Source organism: Leucopleurus acutus (assembly GCF_964270905.1).
Source record: "Leucopleurus acutus genome assembly, chromosome: 11".
Lineage (NCBI taxonomy): Eukaryota > Metazoa > Chordata > Mammalia > Artiodactyla > Delphinidae > Leucopleurus > Leucopleurus acutus.
Genome location: NC_139152.1, coordinates 51,669,302 through 51,690,212, shown reverse-complemented (window position 1 = coordinate 51,690,212; position 20,911 = coordinate 51,669,302). Strand labels below are relative to the sequence as shown.

Sequence of the window (20,911 nt, the reverse complement as noted above, 5' to 3'; positions counted from 1 at the left end):
CGAACAAAGATACAATTATGTTTCTCTGAACAGTGTATTAGGGGGAGCCTGATTCTTTGATGGCTTTATGTAACCTCCATACCAGTCCTGTGCTGCCAACCTCTGAACTCCTTTTATGTGAGAGAGAGGTTAAACTTCTATCTTGTTTATGCCATTATTCTGAGTACCTCTGTTACTCAAGGCCCAAGTAATCCTAACTGCTGTGGCTGGCCCATGTGGTAGGTTCAAAACCACTCTGAGGCCCTGTTTCTGTAAATAAAGGCAAGGTTGAGGCAAAAATATAGAAAAGGAGATGCATGTCTTCAAAGCCTTTCCTCTCCTTCCAGACAGCACTCAGATGCCACCATCCTCTCTCTCCTGCTCAGAGGTCCAGGCCTTCATGCCCCATGGATACAACCCATTCTCAAAGAATCCGATGAAACTCGGTTCATTTTAAGGTAGAAATGATCATAAGGCATCTCTTTCTATTTGTCCTGGGCATTTGTATTTTATTTAAGACAAAGCCTTCTGATAGAATGCTTGGAATAATCAATAGACCTGTGAGAGAACTATTTTGGGGCAGGGAAGCCCACGCATAAGGCTACTGCCCACCGCTAAGGTTGGACTGTAATTTAATAATAAGCATTCCTCTCGTTTAAGGAAGTTAATGTACCTCTCAAAAAGGAGCTCACCTTCAGCTCCCAAGGAGTATCAAGGGTTGTGAGAAAGGGAGGAGTGAATATTTGTTGGAAAAGGCAATTAAATTGCATCCTCAATTCACTCAGGCTACATATTTTACACCTTACTTCAACAATCATTATTATGTCATCAGTTGTAAAAAATTCTATGCATGATGCAACTCAGAAGGTAATTTATTCGTGACCAGTCAGTGGATGAATAAAGAACCTAAACCGCATTCCCCCAAACCTTGGTCCCCTGTTCAAACACTCCTCACTTTTTCTTCCTTTCTGAATGTAAACTGAATATATATAATGGATAGATTTCATTTGAACATGACAGAATTTATGTATCTGAACTTAAATTGCAAGAGAGACCATCTTTCAGAGTAAAAAGTGTGTGTGTGTGTGTCTGTGTGTATGATAAGACGGTCTTTCCCCACAGAACATGACATCTGACCTCAAATGTGCATGCTCTCTGGTTTGGTTAAAGTAAAATTATCTCCCAAGAGCTCAAAGTGATCTACAGACTACCTAATTAAAACCTCACTGCCTGTCTCCTCTATGCCTTGATTCCTCAACCGATTCAGAGATTACATGACTGACGGGGTTATTTAAACTCTGGTGACCTTTTCTAGAATCTGGCTCCTTCAGGCTTTCAGACTGATACTGATGAGACGTTTCAAGAGTTATCAACTTACTTGATTCAACTATAGAGTCTCCTAGATGTCTAATTCCACTTGATAGGCTGAATCCAGGAGAAATTTCTCTATACACAGCTCTCACTGAGATAAAATTTTCATGACATTCTACCAAATTTTCCTGTATTCAACAGTCAAGTTTATCTTCGCCAGTGTTGCTCTGACTAGTATTACTAGTTCCAGACCATAAACAACAGGCTCCTGTTTACGATGCCATGACAACCAGCAGATTTATTGTTTAAAGTATTAGAGACTGATTTATATTTCTAGGTAAAACAATGCCCAAGTAAAGGGAACCACGAGGAAGGTGCCAGGAAGCCCTCATCTTAAAATAGTTCAATGGAAGAAGACAGAGTTTCTTCTGTGGAAGTCTCAGAGGCACAATGCTGATTTAACTTTTAAATGCTACATCCAGGATTTCTAGAAATGGTTGATACCTTAGGTTATCAGAAATTAATAAACCACACCAAGCGTGGGCTAATAAATGGCCTTTTATATGGATATGACCTTATAACATGAGGCTTTTGCACATGAAGTTAAAGGTTTCTGAAGGAGGAACAAGCAATTAGAAACTGTCAAGTTAATTCAAAAGCACAGGTGTAGCAAACATGCTGCATAAAAACACAAATTTATCACACATGTAGAATAAAACTGGAAAGTGGATTTTATAAGAATATCACTCATTTTATAAAGTTTAAAACTACAGGTTCTTTTAATTAGCAAGTATCAGTGGAGCATTAAAAGCAATTTAATTCACAAAACTGTATTTTACACACTTGCTTTTTAGGAACAAATGAATTTGTAAATCAAGAAACCTATTTTAATAAGTTTCAGGTTTAATTTGCCTGTAAAGAAAAATTCAAATAATCTTGTGTAATGAAAACGCAAACATTATAGTTAGAACAAATTAACATTACTCAATTCTCATTATGTTGTTGTCTTATAAAATAAAAACTCATCACATTCCTCCAAAAGGAATTTGTATTTAATAATATGATCATTAATTATAAAACAAAATATACATAGGCATATGACTAATCACTGATTTTGTTTTCTTAATAGTTCATCATTTAATTTCTTCTGATTATATGCATTAACCTGAAAAAACTTAAATTCAGAAAAGCCAACTATTGCCAAGAAGGAAAAATAGATACCCCTCCCCCTCAATATTCTGGAACTGAATATATGAATAGATCACATATAATCCAACCATATAAAAACATTCTTTTTGGGACAACTATAGTCCAGTTTCTTGAAGTGTTCTGACTGCATATACATATTTACTTGAAACAGTCTCGTGCCATCTATCCACTCGGTTCCACATTTCTACCAGACAAGCATCCACCAACACTCTAGCTTGGGATGAGTTCTAATAAGAGAAGTGTTTCTGCAAACCAGAATTCTAAACCAGATTTTTCCAAAAGAAAGATTACAGCGCTTACCGTATAGAGCTCGTTAAGAACCTTCATTAAGTCCTCATGAAGTTGGAATGCAATCTCTTTGCTCTGCAATGAGAAAAAATTAACAATATTAAAAACTGTAACAGAAACTTGTTTCTAGATGACTTACATCCTAAGAAGTCCACTGACTGAAAATAGAAGAATGTGTATAACACAATGGAAGGCCAGCACGACCCTGATACAATAAACATCTTTGATCAAATGGCCCTTTCTAAATACCAGATGTGTGCACCAATGGTTACCACTGGCTGGACAGAAGCAAAGAAGTGGACAGTGTGAATGGCTCTCCCACCATCCAAATCAGACTTTATCAAGAGCGAGAAAAAGGAGGGTGAGGCACCGTGCTTGCTCAGAAGTTGAGCTGCAGAACTTAAGGCATGAAAAGATGAATTCCAGCATCTTGCTTCCCATCTCAGTATCATCACAAGGGAATTTTGCAGTGTGAGTCCCCAGAAGCTAAGTTAGAAACCAAAAGGGAAATTTACTCTCCCTTTCCAAAATAACTATGTGACTGACCACAAAATTTTTTTTAATTAACGCATAGTTGATTTACAATGTTGTGTTAGTTTCTGGTGTATAGCAAAGTGATTCAGTTATACATATACATATATATATATATATGTATATATATATGTATGTATGTGTGTGTATATATATATATGTTCTTTTTCAGATTCTTTTCCATTATAGATTATTAAAAGATATTGAATATAGTTCCCTGTGCTATACAGTAGGATCTTGTTGTTTATCTATTTTATATATAGTAGTTTCTGTCTGCTAATCACAAACTCCTAATTTATCCCTCCCCACCTCTTTCCCCTTTGGTAACCATAAGTTTGTTTTCTATGTCTGTGAGTCTGTTTCTGTTTTATAAGTAAGTTCATTTACATCACTTTTAAAGATTCTACATATAAGGGATATCATATGATACTTCTCTCTCCCTTTGACTGACTCCAATTTTAATTTTAAGAAAACACTTTCACAGTAGTGAGTTGGTAAGGCCACTTATGCTCCACATACTTTTTGCCTCTGCATTTATTATTGTTATTTTTTCATTAAGACAAAAAAGAGAGTTTTACTTTTCCACTCAGTGGGTAAATGACAGCATTTAAGATATCCTTCCCTAGGCTAATTCTGAGGGTTTGACAGAGGAGTATTTGAATTTTTTTTTCAGCAAAATCTGTAAGTTAACTTTAAAGTAAATCATATATCCAAATTACTTTTCTTTTTTTTTCCTGTTTTTTTTTTTTTTTTTTTTTTTTTTTTTTTGCGGTACGCGGGCCTATCACTGCTGTGGCCTCTCCCGTTGCGGAGCACAGGCTCCGGATGCGCAGGCTCAGCGGCCATGGCTCACGGGCCCAGCCGCTCCGCGGCATGTGGGATCCTTCCGGAGCGGGGCACGAACCCGTGTCCCCTGCATCGGCAGGCGGACTCTCAACCACTGCGCCACCAGGGAAGCCCTTTTTTCCTGTTTTGAGTTCAGTATTTAGTCAGGTACAGAAAATGGAAAAAATGTGTAGCATGGCTTAATCTATAGTTTGAGACAATAACAACAACATTCATGGTTCATTTATGTGTCTCCTACTGGGCTGTCAGGACTGGGAGTAAGGGCCATATCTGTATCAGCTCTGCGACCCCAGTGTCCTGCACAGTGCTTGGGCATGAGGCCAGAACTAGGGTGAGGCAAGTGAGGTGCTGAGGGTATGCAATTTAAGAAGACACTAGTCCAGGTCCCACTTGGGCACAAAGGAAGCTTCCAATCAGCACTTGCTAAATGAATCTGCAAATAAGGTGAAATACTGTTGTTTGTGTGATTTGCTGAAGTAGTTACTGCCTTTGGTGAAGGCTGGCCACTGGTGAGAGGGCAGAAAAGAAAGGCCCATAGACCACCCTTAATAAAATCAGAGGATCTAGATGAAACACAGTCCATCTGCCAACACTAGGTCATTGGGTTAGGCCTCCCTTAAAAAAGGCCACATGTGCTGAAGCAAAAATTGTGAACATAAAATAGTGTGGGAAGATGACATCAGAGCAATAGCTAAACTTTGAGAAATTCAAGTTCGTTAGCTGCATTTGCCCCTGGGTTTTCTTGGAGCGATAAAGGGTGCTGGTGTTTATCGAGCTCTGAAAGATTTAAAATCCCTACACTTGAGTTAGAGATTTTTATGTTTTGCTGTGTCCCTGCTATGTGAAGAGGTGGGTTAAGAATCACTGAAGGGTGAAAGGGACGTCACAAGTGAGCAAATGAAGCCAAATGAAACTCATTTTATTTCCCTTAAATCTTGGCTATTCTGACTATATACATTACACTGCAATCTCCTATGACTTCAGCTTGGTGTTATTTTAATATCATATTTCATTCAAGGATCTGAGCTACCAATTCAGAACTCTCTAATGGGATCAAAGGCTACCAAGTAACCCTGCTCAGCTGCCGGCATTTCAGGTAGCAAGTCCAAAAAGAAAATATTTCTTGGCTAAGACTTTAGAACAATAACCTCCAGAATCCCTTAGGTCCAATTAACTGCAAGCCAAGAATATTTAGGATCATATTGAATACTTGGGTTTGGGGCGATAAGAGCCTGCTAAACCAGCCAAGTCAAATACCTTACAACAGCAAAAAGGTTCTTTGTACATTTCACATTTTACAAGATTTTAGGTAATGAGGTAGAGGAAGTCTGGCAAAACAGACATACTGTTCTCTGCTGAGCACTCTCACATTTTTGGTTCACCTTTCCTCGGAGGCCCTGAAATATAAAACATCTGTCTGGGAGGCAGTATAGAATAACACTTCGAAGCAAGGACTCTGGAGTCACAATGCTGGGACTGAAGTCCCAAAGGCTTTGGACTCCCCTGTGCCTGAGTTTCCAGATCTATAAGAGGAATGTAGTCATGGTACCTACGTCATCCGGTCGATGAGAGCATTAACCAGATGACACATACACAGAACTCAGAATGGTACCTAACACACAGTAAACATCCCACAAATGTTATAATTATTTAATTCTTTCCCAGACACTGTAACGGGTAACTCCCTTGAGTGAAAAGCCCACATGGTATTCTTCCTTCTTTTGGTCTCTACGGACACTTATTCCATTGACTTCCACATAGGAAGTTCTTGGCAGATATCGGTTGAATTGAATTGGATGTCCTTCACCCCACTCCCCATTACCCTGGCCTTTAGATCCACGCAAGTGACCCCTGATTTGGAAGGGCCTCAAGTATTGTGCTCCAGCCCTTGAGCCCTTCTTACATCCATATACCCTTGCCACACATGTACACTGAACTTATCTATGTTCCATTTTCGTGGGTATACTACTGGTGGTACCAGATGAATTAATCAAACATCTACTAGGAAATGGATAATTCCTCAAGCCAATGGGATAAGATATATACAACTCATGAAAGAGGCCGTTAAGGAGCCAGGCTTCAGTGGGAACTTTAAATTCTGTGAGAAGTTGGTGGCAAGTTATTTTCAGGTAGGTAGAGCCCCAGCTACCCTCATGACACATCACCGAAGTTTCCGCCTAGATGTTCGCTTTGAATGACAGTCTAAACTCTCCGTGGCCTAGTCAGTAGCCTCGAAATTAACCATTTTCTCCCCGCCCTGCACCACTCCTTTTGCCTACAAAAACTGTTAAAAGAATTGGGCTGTGCTCTGAAACACTAGACCATGTGACTGAAGGGTGAAGCATGAATTTGCACACCCTTTTGTTCACAGATACCCGGGTCAGATAACATCAAGTCCTAGTCTGAGTGCTGGGGGCTTGGTCCCTGTCCCCATGGCATAGAAGCAACGACAAAATCACCTCATGTTATCCCCACCCCCAACTTTAAACATGTCTCCAATTTATTACAGTAACAGTGAAAAACAGTCCTTTCTTCTAAATACGACTCTGGACCCCAAGAGAAGCAATCTTAAAACAAAACACATCTGATGTGGCACAAAGGATGCTGACATACTCAACTAATGCACTGAAACCCTTTAATTAGAAAATATCTGGATTATCAAAAGTCCATCAAAATTCAATAGGTTTAAGTATACCTCTGGATTCTATTTCATTAAAAATGTGAAAACAGTGAGAGCAGACCCTTGACCCTTGACCCTTGACCAAGAGCTGCTAGGTAAGAAAAAGGATACGGGTATTAAGGAAAGCAATCAATGCTCCCTTTGTACAAGAGAAAAAAATAACTTTATGAAATGATATATGCTTGAAATAAAGTATTTTTCATGTTATTTGCGACTGGCTGATTAAAATTACTTTTGCACAGGGAAGGAGAGTCCCCTCCAACTGCAAGGTATGGAGTTGAAAAAGCGAACAGGTTTTTTTCCCCCATTCTGTGGGCCTATATAAGTTCAAATGATGGTAAAAACTTCTAATGCATTGCAACAGGATTCTAGGATTCTAGGATTCTGACCCAAGGGGAAAGAAAATGGTTAGAACTTCCATTCAGTTGACATTTATTAAATGTCTCCAATGTGTAAACCCAGAGTTGAATACCAAGTCAATTTCTAATTGTTTCCTATTTATTATCGCTTTGATGTTTCAGACAATTCAAACATAAGTCCAAAATGAACAGTCCCAAAGTTTCCACCTTTTTTCATTACAAAAATGAATTAAGTATATTGAATAATATTGGAAAAATAGAGAACAGAAGGCCAAAACTACCACCATTATAATTTGATGGGTATATTTCCTTCAAGTTTATTTATCTAAACAGAGGTCTGAGTTGTAATCATTCTATAATAATAAAGTATCTTTCTTCTACTCTGCTTTCTTCCAGTTATCATATATTTTCCCATGTACTTATATAATTTTCAGAACATTATTATTGATTAAAATAACTACACAGTGAATGTATATTAACCATTCTTCTATTATGGTTTCCAATGTTTCCACTATTTTCCATCAATCATTCACTTACTTACTTATTCATTCAATTTCACCAATATATTTTAATCACCCTGAACTATTATCCTGAATGCTGTTCTAAAGTCATACCTTGCATTTTGCGCTGTTGCCTCAGTGTCAATTCCCAGACATGAAATTACCAGGATAAAAGTATTGACATTTTAAAGACCCTGGATTCACACTGGAAGATTACTTTCTAAAAGGGTTATAATGAATTTATATCGCTTCCAGGACAATAGTGTCATTCATGTCAGAATCTGGGGTTCATCCAAGACTTGCTTCTTCTCCTTGAAAGAGAAGCCACCAATCCTATCTATTCTGGTTGATCTGTTTTTCTGTACGTCATGAGAATTTTTTTTAAAGATAAAGACCTAGGGAACTCCCTGGCAGTCCAGTGTTTAGGACTCTGCCTTTCCACTGCAGGGGGCATGGGTTCAATCCCTGTCGGGGAACTAAGATCCTGTAAGCTGCGTGGTGCAGCACCCTCCCCCCACCAAAAAAAGATGAAGAGCTAATTATGTCCTTCCTCTGATTAAAACCCATCAAATTCTTGCTATATTTTTTTCAGGATAGAGTTACAATTTCTTAAATCACTCATAACTTCCCCTGTCAAACTAGTCTACCTTACCTTCCACAGCTCTCAAACCACATCCTTTAGCCTGATAAGCTGCTCAGTCCCAGGTTCTCCTTTCACATCTCTGCCTTCCCCATGCCGTCCTCATTGCCCAGACTCTGCTTCCTTCTCTGGCCTAGTACAATCCTACATGCTACTACTTTGTGAAAACTTTCTTGTAACTTTACCTTGTCCTTCAAATAAAGAAATTAGACCCTCCCTTCTTTTTGACTGTATAATACATTCATTCATTATCACTTCTAGGCTGTATGATTTAGTGGTTAGTTGTTCAAACTCTAAAACTGGATGCCTGTTTTCAAATTCTCTTGTCTGTGCATAAGTTCAATAATTTTGTGAGTTTCCTCAATGGCAAAACAGAGATACCAACAGCCTCTACATCACAGGGTTTTATCGGGATGGTCCTTATTAAACACTTAACACAAAACCCAGCACACAGTTGAGCGTTAAACTGATGCCGCCCGTTATTATTACGCTCATCATGTTTCTTTTTCTCTTCATAAACAGAGGGTTTCTTTGAAAGCAGGGACTGTGTCCTAATCATTTTTGTGTTCCCAGGGCCTGCTGTGGTGCCTGGCACACTGTAGGTGCTCGATATACCTTTGATGAATGAATGGGACAGGTGAGTAAGGTATGGCTTCCTCCCTCCAGAGTCCACAGTCTCATGGAGGAGCTAGATGTGCCCAAACAGCTTCCTATACAGAGCACTGTGATAAGTGCTACACTGGGTGGACCCTGGCCAGTATCTCTATTCCTGGAGAACAGCAGGCTTGCTCCCTGGAACCTCCCAGAAAGGGGAGAAAGGAAGGCAGAACAAAGAGCATAATTAATACAACCATAATTGAGTACATTGGGCAATCGATCTAGTGATCTATATGGTTGGATTAAATGACCAATTCAGAGGGCCTCTGGCCTCTCACAGAGTTATTTTTAAAGTAAATCTATTGTGATGACCAGTCCAGGAATCCTGACCTTATGCTGAGTCAGAGTGAGCCTAAGAGAGAAGAAGGAAAACCAGATTAAATATTTAATGAGAGGGTTGCAAATGATGATAGTGTCTCACGCTCAGTGAGTTTTGGATGGAAATTCTGGTTAAAAGGGTCAGGCCACACCTCTACAGTGCGTGTGCTTTTGCATTTCCAAAACCTCGTGTTCGTGTGTCTTTATAACAATAGATTCTCTTAATTCATGTAAACTCTGAAGACAGCAGCAACAGCATCCCCCAAAATGCCTAATGGAAAAATTGGGGCTGGGCTTAATGGCCTGAAGCAAGCTATAATATTTATAGTGCAGTTGCACCTTTCCTTTCTATCTGTCAAGGGACATGGATTTGTACTTACTAAAATCACAACTAAGTATCAGTGTATGGAATTAGCCTCATGATCTACTGCATTCCCAAGGCGAAAAACAATCAACATTCTTTTAGATAGAACTCCATGTCACTAGAAAATGTGGGAAAGTTAGAAAAAAAATCATAGATACAGGGGAACCAGAGCTTCATTTTGAAATAAGACAAATCTTAACCTTAAAGGAAATATCTGGGGCATCTCCTAGAATATGTACTAATGTAACTGCTAGGCACATGTGGCATTCGACTGTGCTCAGCCTGTGAGCACCAAAAGGGCAAGGTCACGCACACCAGTGTCACTCGTAACCACCCAGGTATGAAGAGCACTTGAACAGATTAAGTAACTCAAGACTGAAATTTTAAGTCCTACAGGGAATAAAGTAGATGAAACAATTCTTATCATTTTCAGCTTGCACTTCCTTAACTCTTCAAGAAACACAATTTTTCATGCTAGGGATATTTCTCTACTCAAAATGGCGATACACTGGAAACACCATTTCAGTGCCTCTAAATGGATAATCACTTAGGCATAATTCTCAGTAGCGGATATAAACAAACCTACCTAATTAAAATCAGAACGTGTTATGAAACTCTGGTTAAGACTGTAACATAATTAACTAAAAACTATCAGAAATACATTTCCAGACCACTTTTCAATACGCTGAACTTAACAAAAATGTAACAACTCAGCTTTAGTAACAATTCCTTAATATAATTCCTTAACAATTATCATAATAATACATCATCTTTAGTACATGAACCTGAGTCTACTAATTTATCACTAAAGACAACTGTCTTTCTCTCCTGTGACAGATGTGACTGTGCAAAGATCCAGTGTGACCAAAAGCTCACATCTATGGCACAGTGGGCTGGGGTTATGAGTAGAACCTGTGGTCAAGCAAACTAGACCATATTGTGTAGGGAACCCATGACCTCAGTCTTAATGGCACTGTGGTAAGAAAAATCCAGGGACTGTTTACAAAACTAAATAAAGTAAGTAGGAGATTTGCTCATTTATAAGTCATTCATTGAATTTGTAAGCAAAAGGCAGAGATTCTTTGAGATACTGATAAAAGTTCATTTATTCATGTACACACTCATGCATTCAGTCACTCATTCTACCAGTTTATATGAGTACCTTCTATGTGCCAAAGATAGAAAAGTGGTCTTACATTTTAGTGAGAGAGGTAAACAAAACAATTTCAATTCAGTCTGATTTATGCTTATTCAAACAATTTAAACCAAGTGAAATTTCTCTATATAACTCTGGAACTAAGCCCAAAATTTAATAAACCAATCTTCAAGAATTTATCCTAAATCAGAAATTTCCTTTAAAGATATATATTTATCCTAATATTAATAGTACCATCTCAGAACTACAACTCATTAATTGGTCTATAGAATTAACCATGTATTTAAGTAAAGGTAGCTTACAGAATAGAAAAAAAACCAAACAACAAATTCCCATGGGCTAAGTGTCCTGTTCACCAAGAACTTGGTTCCTTGAATACTACCAGAGAATTTGAGAAAACACCTATGGCTAGTAGGCAAATGTACATGGGGTGACAGCCTACTTGAAGCAGGAAAAAACAAACAAACAAACCCCAAACCATCAACATAGATCCAGATTATTTACTGGTCAGATTATTTAAATATCTTTACTTCCCTGAGCTGTTTCCTCATCTGAAAAATGGAGAAGATTCCAATAATATACTCCCTAGGGTTCTTAAGAGGATTAAATGAGATATCCATTGTTACGTGCTTAACAAGGTGCCTGGCACATACCAAGCACTCCATAAATGTAACTGTCATGACGCTATTATCAGCTCAGCATCATATCCTTGTTTCATTTCATGAAGTCACCCTCCATTTTTCTAAATGCTAATGTAACAGTCTACTCATAGCAACTTTCAAATCAGTATGTCTCAGATGGTCACTTCAACCTAACTCAAGATTTACTTTCTAGAATACTTGTGTTTGAGGTACTATTATACCAAGGAGGATAAAGTCTATTCCAGAGAACACTGCAAAGCTACAAAGAAGCAGAACTCTTAATTCTGAGCAAGCCCTTGCTGACTTTAGACTGTTAGGTCTTCCTTAGAATAAAGTAAAACTTGTCTCCACTTAAGTTCTACCAGTCAGTCTTAACTGTTATAGACTTGTAGAGCTAGTTAATCTAAGCCATCTTCTACATGACAGGTCTTCAAATATTTGAGACAGTTACTATGTCCTAGCTAAGGCTTACTTTCTCTGTACCAAACATTCCCACTGTCTTCAACTGTTCCTTATATGACACAGTTTAAAGAAATGAAGAGAGAATTCTCTTTGCCTCCCAGATAATTTTCACTGTCTTGGAGCTAGTGGCAATAAGGACACTTTCTTTATACTTCAAGGGGTAGAAGCTAAGATCTTGGGAAGATTAGGAGGCAACACACACCTCTCAGTGACTTGCATTTGCTTGCAATCACCCTGTTTTGTGGTGGCAGTCCAAACCCACATCTGCACAGTTAAGGTAAGCCCAAGAATCCTGGAATCACTGTTAGCTTTTTTTTTTTTCTCTCCAACAGGCTAAAGAGCCATCAGATAAAGGGGTAGAAGCCTTACAATCTGATTAGGATGGACTGAATAAGAATGTCCTGGCTTTGAATTTCCAACAGATCTTTCATAAAACAACAAAAAGCCATTTGATTCATTCTTGATCTACATGGATGAGATCTTTTTGAAGACAATATCATTATAAGTATGGAAATACTCTCTGGCCATAACTCATGGTAGAGCAAAAATCATCACCCAGATTACTAATGCACCAGCTTCCTCACTAGGTTCCCCAAGACTGGTTTCTTCTCATCCCAATTTACTCCTCACAATGCTCTCAAAAAACAAGGCTGATTATGCCATATCCCTGACGCAAAATCTCTCTTGGCTTCCTTAGTTGTTTAGATGAAAACATACCAGTTCCTCAAAGTGAAAATCAAAATTCTTCCATGCCTGCAGCCCTCACCCCCAACCTGCCTTTCTAGATCACAGGTAGCTGTTATCCCACTATGTACACTTTGCCGTGTTATAGGCTATACTCCTAACCCCAGCCAGCTGTGTAACTGATGTGAGCTTTAGGTCCAGGCCAAAAAGAGGTGGCCTACAATGACAATTCACTTCCGTTAAGAGTTGTGAAGAGGGGGCCAAGAGCCCCACCTACCGTCATCTTCCCCTAGCCTCATTTCCTGGATACGTGCTAGTCTTGATCAGAACCCCAGGCCCTGGTCCTGTGCTGTTCTCTACATACATATAGAAGGATGCACTTCCCCTAATTCCTCTGTAAAACCTCACCAGGTTTAAGACGTTGATCCAATGCCGCTCTCTCTGTGAAGCCTTTCTCCATTTTCCTAGGCAGTATGCCTTACTCAATCATCTGTGCATTTGGTGCTCTTGGGTCCTATTTCTGTAAGAGCAGTTGCCAACTTATAATGTAATTTTTATCTCTATACTTCCTTTCGTTACTAGATTATAAGCCCCTCTGGAATACTAATTGAGGATTTGTGTCTTACTTTTGTGACCCTAGAACCCACCATTGTGCCTGTCACATAACGATAATCAATAAAGGTTTGCTGAATGAATAATGAAATAGAATGTCTACTCTGTTTTGGAAAAGAGAACTGATTTCAGTAAAGCTAGGTTTCAGAAAAAAAGGAAATGAGAGGAAGAGTAGAAGTTGCAATGAATTTGTCATGACTGGTCAGTGTAATTGTAAGACCTCGCCAAAAAATGAAAGATTATTTTAGCAGCCCCTTGCAATCTCTATCTTTAGAGCTACAGAAATGAAATTTTAATGGCCATGTTTACTCAAGCCAGTGCACTAAGCCAGTTATGGTTCTGTGTTCACTTGAAACTACCGAAGTTTAAAAAGTAAAAGTGGTGCATGTATTTATTTACTACTGTTATTGAACATTAGTGGGTTTTCTCAATCCATATAGTTCATATAGCCAGTGTCAAATTTTGTTAAGTTTCTAGATTGATCTGACAAAGTATTTGGTTGGAAAAATTTCTGCTTGTTTCTATTTAATTGCCTCTCTAATAAGAAAAAAATGTTTCCCTTTGACTGAGATTTAAAAGGTACTGAAATCAATCTGACAGCCACATTCAGTATTTGTTCGCAACTGCATATTTTTGGGTTGCTATTACTCAAGGTATCACAAGTGTTTCTTAATCCAAATATTTGCTATATGTGCAATATCCCCTAATATGGCCTTTCTTGCAGCTGCTGGAAATCTTTTAGAATCCTACCACATGAAATTAAACAAAGTCTTCAAATGCTAAGAAACACTGGCTAGCAACCAGAATACTGTTCTCAGGTTGCTTCAGACTTTGTTGATCTCAACTACAGACACCTCGACCTATGGTATAGGAATGTTCTCTCATCAGTTCTTTTAAGAATGTAGTTTCCTTCTTGGATGAGGAGAATGGGTAAGGATTCAGTGTTCAAGGCTCTTTGAAAATGAACTTTCTTAAGTGCTGATCTTTTATGAATGACTGAACCTAAATAAACCTGGTACTGAATATATATATATAAACCTGGTACTGAATATATATATATATATATATATATATATATATATATATATATATATATATATATATTTTAAACTTCTCTTGATGGGAGATGAGAGACTGGGTGCCTTTGACCTACTCCATATTTGTTAATTTAATCTAGAGTTGTAAACCCTGTAATTGAAATGTAAACCAAATTGGAACATTTCTTTTAAAAAAATGTTTGGAAAAATGGAAAACTCAAGTTGGATTAATGGTTCTCAACTTGGTCCAATTTCCCCCCCAGGGGACATCTGGTGACATCTGAAGGAATTTTTGGTTGTCAAAACTAATAAGGTGCTACTGGCATTTAGCAGGTAGAGAAACCCACAGTCATCCAATTGTTCTTCCATCGGTAGTGTGTCATTTTTCTCTGGCCGCTTTCGATATATTTTTCTTTGTCTTTAGTTTTTGGTTTGATTATGATGAGTGTAGGCATGTACTTCTTTGGATTCATCTAGCTTGGGTTTTGCTGGCTTCTTGAATGGGTTGGCTTATCTTGTTTGCCAAAATTTGGGAAGTTTTGTTGTAATTATTTTTTCAAATGTTTTTTCTACCCACTCGCTTTCTCCTCTCCTCAGAGACTCTGCTGACATGAATATCAGACCTTTTAGGATTGTCCCAACGCTCCCTGAGGCACTGATTATTTTTTTCCCAATCTTTTTTTCTGTTGTTCAGGTTAGATAATTTCTGTTAATCTATCTTTAAGATGAACTGAAACTCATCTCTTTCCTCTGTTATCTTTATTCTTCTATTGAAACCCGTCTAGTGAGTTTTTAATTTTGGTTACTGTATTTTTCAGTTCTAAAACTTCCATTTGGTTCTTTCTTTTTTTTTTTTTTTTTTTTTTTGCTGAGACTTATCTTTCCATTCGTTTCAACAGTATTTGCTCTCACTTCTCGGAACATTTTTATCATGTTTGCTTTAAAAGTCTTTGTTAGCTAATCGCACCATTTGTGTCCTTCAGGATCGGCCATTTATTGGTTGTCTTTTCCCATGTCAGCTGACGTTTTCCTGGTTATTTGTATGCTGAGTAATTGGGATTATACTCTGGATATTTTGAATATTATGTTATGAGACTCTGGGTTTTATTTAAACCACATGTAGAATGTTGATATTTTTGTTTTATCAGGAAATCAACCAAGTTGAATTCAGGATGCAAATTCTGACCGGCCTTCTACGGGGTGTGGTTTCAATATCCATACTGTTGCCAACACCTTTGTAGCACTCTTTGGATCTGACTTGCATATGCACCATTCAGTGGCCAGTCTGGAGCCCAGGCAGTGGTCTGTCCCTTAGTTCAGCTCCCAAAGTCTTTGGTAGGTATACTGCTTAAGATCAAACCCAAGCATGTGCAGGTCAGGAGAGAGCCCAGGAGTTAATAAAGAACTTCATGAGATTGCTTTTTAAATCTACACCCTCTCTGTAACCTCCCTAGTACTTTTTGGTCCCTTTGACACCCCCTTTCAGTCCTCAGCCCAGAAGCCTGGCACTTTAGTTATTCCACCCTGCCACAGACTTGCCATGACTCATTTCTCCTCTGATTTCTCTCTCTTAGGAAGTAGACAGCATGTGATAGTGCTGCTTAAATCCAGCCCTGTCAATACTGGGTCTTCTGAAATGCCTTGAAATTTCTATTATGTGGCTGACACTTATCTGTGGTTTCTAATACAGATGTAAGTATTCATTAAATAAATATTTACACAGTACCTACTATGTGCTAGTCACTGTTTCAGTGAACAATACAAGATTCCTCCCCCTCAGAAACTTACATTTAAATTGAGGGGAGACAGAAAGTAAACAAATACTGAGTAAATACAAAATGTGGCAGAAAGGGATAAGTGCTGGAGAGAAAAATAAAGTTAGGGAAAGGAGATGGGGGTATAGACTTCCTTTCAGAGTAAGGTGGGAACGAATAGAGTGAGCAAAGAAGTATGGGATCTGCTTGAAGGTAAAAGGACTGTTCCAGTCTTTCCTATTTGTACATTTGATTAGTCATTGCAAAGAGAACTTGGGAGGTAAGGCTGTTGCAGCCCTTGTGCATGCCGCCATCTTGCTCAGAAGTTCCCTGATTTCATGTCTTCATTTTAAGCACCTGAATACTGTATATTCAAAGCACAGTTTTCAAGTGCACTTGGAGAATAGGCTAATTCTCCATTAATAAACAGCCTTTAGGGCTGAATTAGTTCCTGGATATAGTTCCCCACTTCTTTGTGGTAAATACTGACTGGTGTACTCGGGGCCAAGTTTCTTTAAGGTTTTAGTTTACAATGAATAATTGTTTTCTTTGTGTCTTATACAATATGTTCATTGTACAAAAATCAGAAATTACGAATAATCAAACAGAAGAAAATAAAAGTAACTTAGAGATACCCATTTAAAATAATTTTGGTCTATATACTTTCAGATTTTTTTTTTTTTTTACCATAAATAAGTTTCAAGTGCTTTTTGAAAACCATTCTCAATGTAATTATGGGTTCAACTACTACATCATGCTGTGTGACAAAACGTCCAACTTAGCTGACCTCACTGACCTCAGGTTTTGTAACATTATATCACTTTCCAGGAAGATAGACACATAACATCTGCTTCATATCATATTTAAAAGTCTTTAATGAAGCCTCTAAACTGATGGGGAATGCTCTTATCTAGTAACTCAGCTGCTAAATTTATGGCTAGGTCAATCACATATGTCCTGTTGTCACTAAATAATAAAGGCAACAACATAAATGCAAGAACAGCAGCACTGACAACTGCCATTTATTTATGTGCCAGCCATCCTGATAAGCAATTTATAAATACAAATTTAAAATAGTTTCTAAAATATTTCAGAAAAGCGCATCACTCTAAGATAAACGACAGCTTGGTTTTGATTTACTTGTAGAGAAACGAGCTAACCATAGGGTTGATAAAACTCAAGTGAACCAGCTAGTAGCATTAGCTTGAACGACTCTCACTTATTTAACCACTCCCCATCAATTATTAAGCTGTCCCTTGAGGCCACCAGAATACCATTTAATTCTTCTGCTACACTGCACTGAAATGCTTTGAAAAAGTTCCTCTTGTTATATTATTTACCACTGTTGCATCAGCATACTAAATCACATGTGGTAGCTCTCTGCTAATAAGTAGTCAGTTTATTTTTCAGGGGACAGATTGCTCCTTGGTAAATCACAGCCATGACCATCTTTACTCCAGAAAGGCAGAAAGTAAGAATTTCATCCAAAGCATGAAATTCTAATGCCACCCTCTGGCCTAATAATTCTACTTCAAGGAATGTAGTAGCATAAGAAAAATATCAAAGATGTGTGAAAGATTTAAATGTCCTACAATGGGAAAAGCAACACGGCCGTGCTGACAGTGAAACATTATGCAGGCGCGAAGTATCCTATTTTAAAAGATTATTTCCAGACATGGGAAACGCTAACGATATGTTCCATGAAAAGGGCAGGTTCCCAGGCTATCTGCAATGAAATCTCAATTTTGTAAAATACATATGTATGTATGTTTGTGTAGTACACATGTATGCTTATACATATGAATGCTGAAAAGATATAGCCAGAAATATTACCAGTAGGTAGTATTAATATGGGTAACTCATTTCCATTTTTATATTTTTTGGTGTTTTCTAAATTTCTACAATGAATATGTATTTTTATATTCAAAAAGAAATAGACTCTCTTTTATATATAGATTTATATAGATTTGTACAATAGGAAAGACTTTTATTTATAGATCTGTAAAGTTTTCAGATTTTTTTAAACTTAGGGACTTTTTCTTCAAAACAAGGTTAGAGCCTTAGAGATCTGTACTAGATTAGTATCATTTATTAACTCAAAGCATCTGCTTGAATATTAACTTATTTTAAATGGCCTAATTGAAAACACAGTGTTTTTTTTTTCTCCCATGAAATGTCTTTGTTTTCTTTCATACTAGGGTATTTAAATAGAATATGATTAGTTTTGATAAAAATTTTAAAATGACCTCAAATTTCCAAATCTTACTAGTAATTTCTCTTTCCTTTCAGATTAGGCCATACAATCAACAATACCAAAAGTGGGTTAATTTAATTCCTGTGAGTCTGAATCTGATAACCTACGGCATTTAGGCCAAAGTGAGGTCATTCTCAGTGGCTTGCAGCCAGTCTCTGCTGCTTTGAATCTCTGCCTATAACTTGGATGACTGACAGATTTTGCTGCCTCATCCAGAACTATCATTCTTCAGGATTTTCATTAGAAATGAATGGGGCCAAGACCCACAGTGTCCCAATCTCAGAAGTTTCTAACCTGTGCATTGTGTAACATCTCCAGTTACCACTGAAAAACACCAACACAGTTATAGTAACTACGAACTACCAAAGACGTACAGGCAAAGACAAGAAGACGTACCAGCCAGCCCAGCTCTGCAAATTATATCTGAGCCTTTTGTTTCCTCATCCCTGAAATGTGGCTTATAATCCCTGTTCACTGGGCAGCTGTGAGGGTGCATGAGTTAATGTGTGAAAAACGCTGGGCACGGTGCTGGGTGCACAGTTAAAATTCAGTAAAGTGGTAGGGTTATGTCATTATTATTGGTGAAGAAACAAAATAAATTATATCTGTACACATATTTATGCAAACCAAGAATAAAAACATTAATAATTTGAAAACAATCCATGGGGAAATGACAGACTGGTAGATAATTTAAAACACACAGAGATAATTTAACATATTCAAAGGCTGCCATTTTATGGTGCTCCCTCTAAACTACATACTTCTGTTAACATTCGTAAACTTGATACAGAAGATCATGTGATAAGGTGCTTAAATAAAGTGATTATTGCAAGCTAGCTGTGGTCTTTCCTACATGGTGACTGCTGACGCTAATTACTTTATGTGTAACATACAAATCACACAGTTTCTGGCTGCAGTGCCAACCCAGATGCAGACCACTCTTGAGTGTGAGTAATGGAAAGAAGGTGGCGAAATCTCATCACTCCAGCAGGCAGGGCTGGAGAACAGGGCAAGAGGCACCTCACTGCCTCTTGTTCTTCGGGAAGGACAGTAGGACCGATAATGAAAAACCCCTGTGTACAAGGAGTCTCCAATTTCTGACCTTCTCCTAAAACAGTAAAGCAGAACGTATGAGAGTGAAAGCAGAGTCCTACTCTGTCCGTGCTCACATTGTCCACACCTAACAGAGGGTCTGGAATTGAATCCCTCATTGTTGAATGAATGAAGAAATCAGTGAAGCCTCAAAGTTAAGACGGTCTATGTGAAATAGCTGTGGGGGACCTGAGAGGCACAGGGGGTGCTGCCCAACACAGGTATTCACTGTGTTATCCCCTAAGTTCCCATTAATTGTTGAAATGTGAGGACCAAAATTTTAATTCAGCTCCAAGCAAGGATGCTGGAGCATTTCTCAGAGTCTGTTTACAAACATGGTTTGGAACTTCATAATAAGTGATATACAAATACCACGTGATGATCTGGACGGTGTTCATCACAGTTGTGCTACGTAGTCTCTTTAGAATGAGGACACGTTTAAGATAATGTCTGGTGTAATTTCACATTACATAATTATTGCAGGTGTAAGGAATAAGTGTTTACAGTATAGATAATAACAAAGATAACAGCTACAAATTAGTTAGACCATATTAGCATTAAATGTAGACACTGGGGTTAAGTAGCTTTCCATGCAGGACTCCTGAATCTCCATACAGGTGTCTGAAATAGGTTACTACTACAGATGCAGAAACTGAGACTTGAATTAAGAGGTTTACAAACACTCCCAGGTCCACAAAGATAACAAGAGTGACGAAACTAACATTCATACGCAAAGTATCTGATGTCAGAGACTTAGAGATGAATCACTATGTTATTCTGACCAACAGGCTTCATCTACAGCTCTAAAGACCTAAATTTGAAATAGCTGATACTTGAATAATTGGGTATTATTATTTTTTTAAAGCTTCCTTTTTTTACCCGTTGAAAACTGGCAAGCACAGGCAACTATTTCTAAAACTGGTTCTGATGTGATTAAAATTTAAGTCTTGAAGCTGTTGCCTGTACCTATGCCTGGAATTAGGTATTCCTGTAAGTGTCTTCCTGATTATTATATCCATTTGGAAACAAAAACATTCCTAGAATTACCTGCTCCGAACTCCTTATTTGATAGAACAGTCTGGGTAAAAGGATTCTTGGTCAATGACTACACTGAATACGACACAGCTGGGTAAGAGGCTGTACCTGTCAAGCACCCAGCATCTAACTGGATCTCCATACAGACATGGGGTTATTTTTGAAAAACGAGTAAGTTGCAAAATCCCCTCCCAAGAAGAACAAGCATTGTGCTCACTAAGGACTCCACAGAAGTTCTAAAGGTCAATTCAGACTGGTTCTGATCATTTCCTTCTGTCTTGATAAAAAATATGCTTCTGGAACCATAACAATGGAAGAAGAGCTGGAGAAGGAGACAGCTTGATGATATATATATATTAAAAAAAAAGCAGAAAAGCCTAGTCTTGCTTTTTAATCTAAAGGGATATGAAGTTCTCTGGACTTGACAGATATGGGTCCTGGCTTCCTATCTTTGCAGATGACAAATGTGTCCTCGTGGGCTGATCTGGCTCCTCAAAAAGCT

At 38.1% G+C, this 20,911-nt stretch overlaps 1 protein-coding gene across 2 annotated transcripts in view; it reads right to left on the bottom strand.

The window, feature by feature from the left end:
- SRGAP1 (SLIT-ROBO Rho GTPase activating protein 1) overlaps positions 1 to 20,911 on the bottom strand; it is a gene marked incomplete at both ends in the record, with an annotated part of 273,306 nt that overhangs the window by 108,200 nt on the left and 144,195 nt on the right. For both annotated transcript variants that reach the window (XM_082851178.1, XM_082851179.1), the window contains one exon: positions 2,800 to 2,862. In XM_082851178.1, the coding sequence (XP_082707304.1) occupies positions 2,800 to 2,862 (63 nt within the window). The remainder of the gene's footprint in view (positions 1 to 2,799; positions 2,863 to 20,911) is intronic.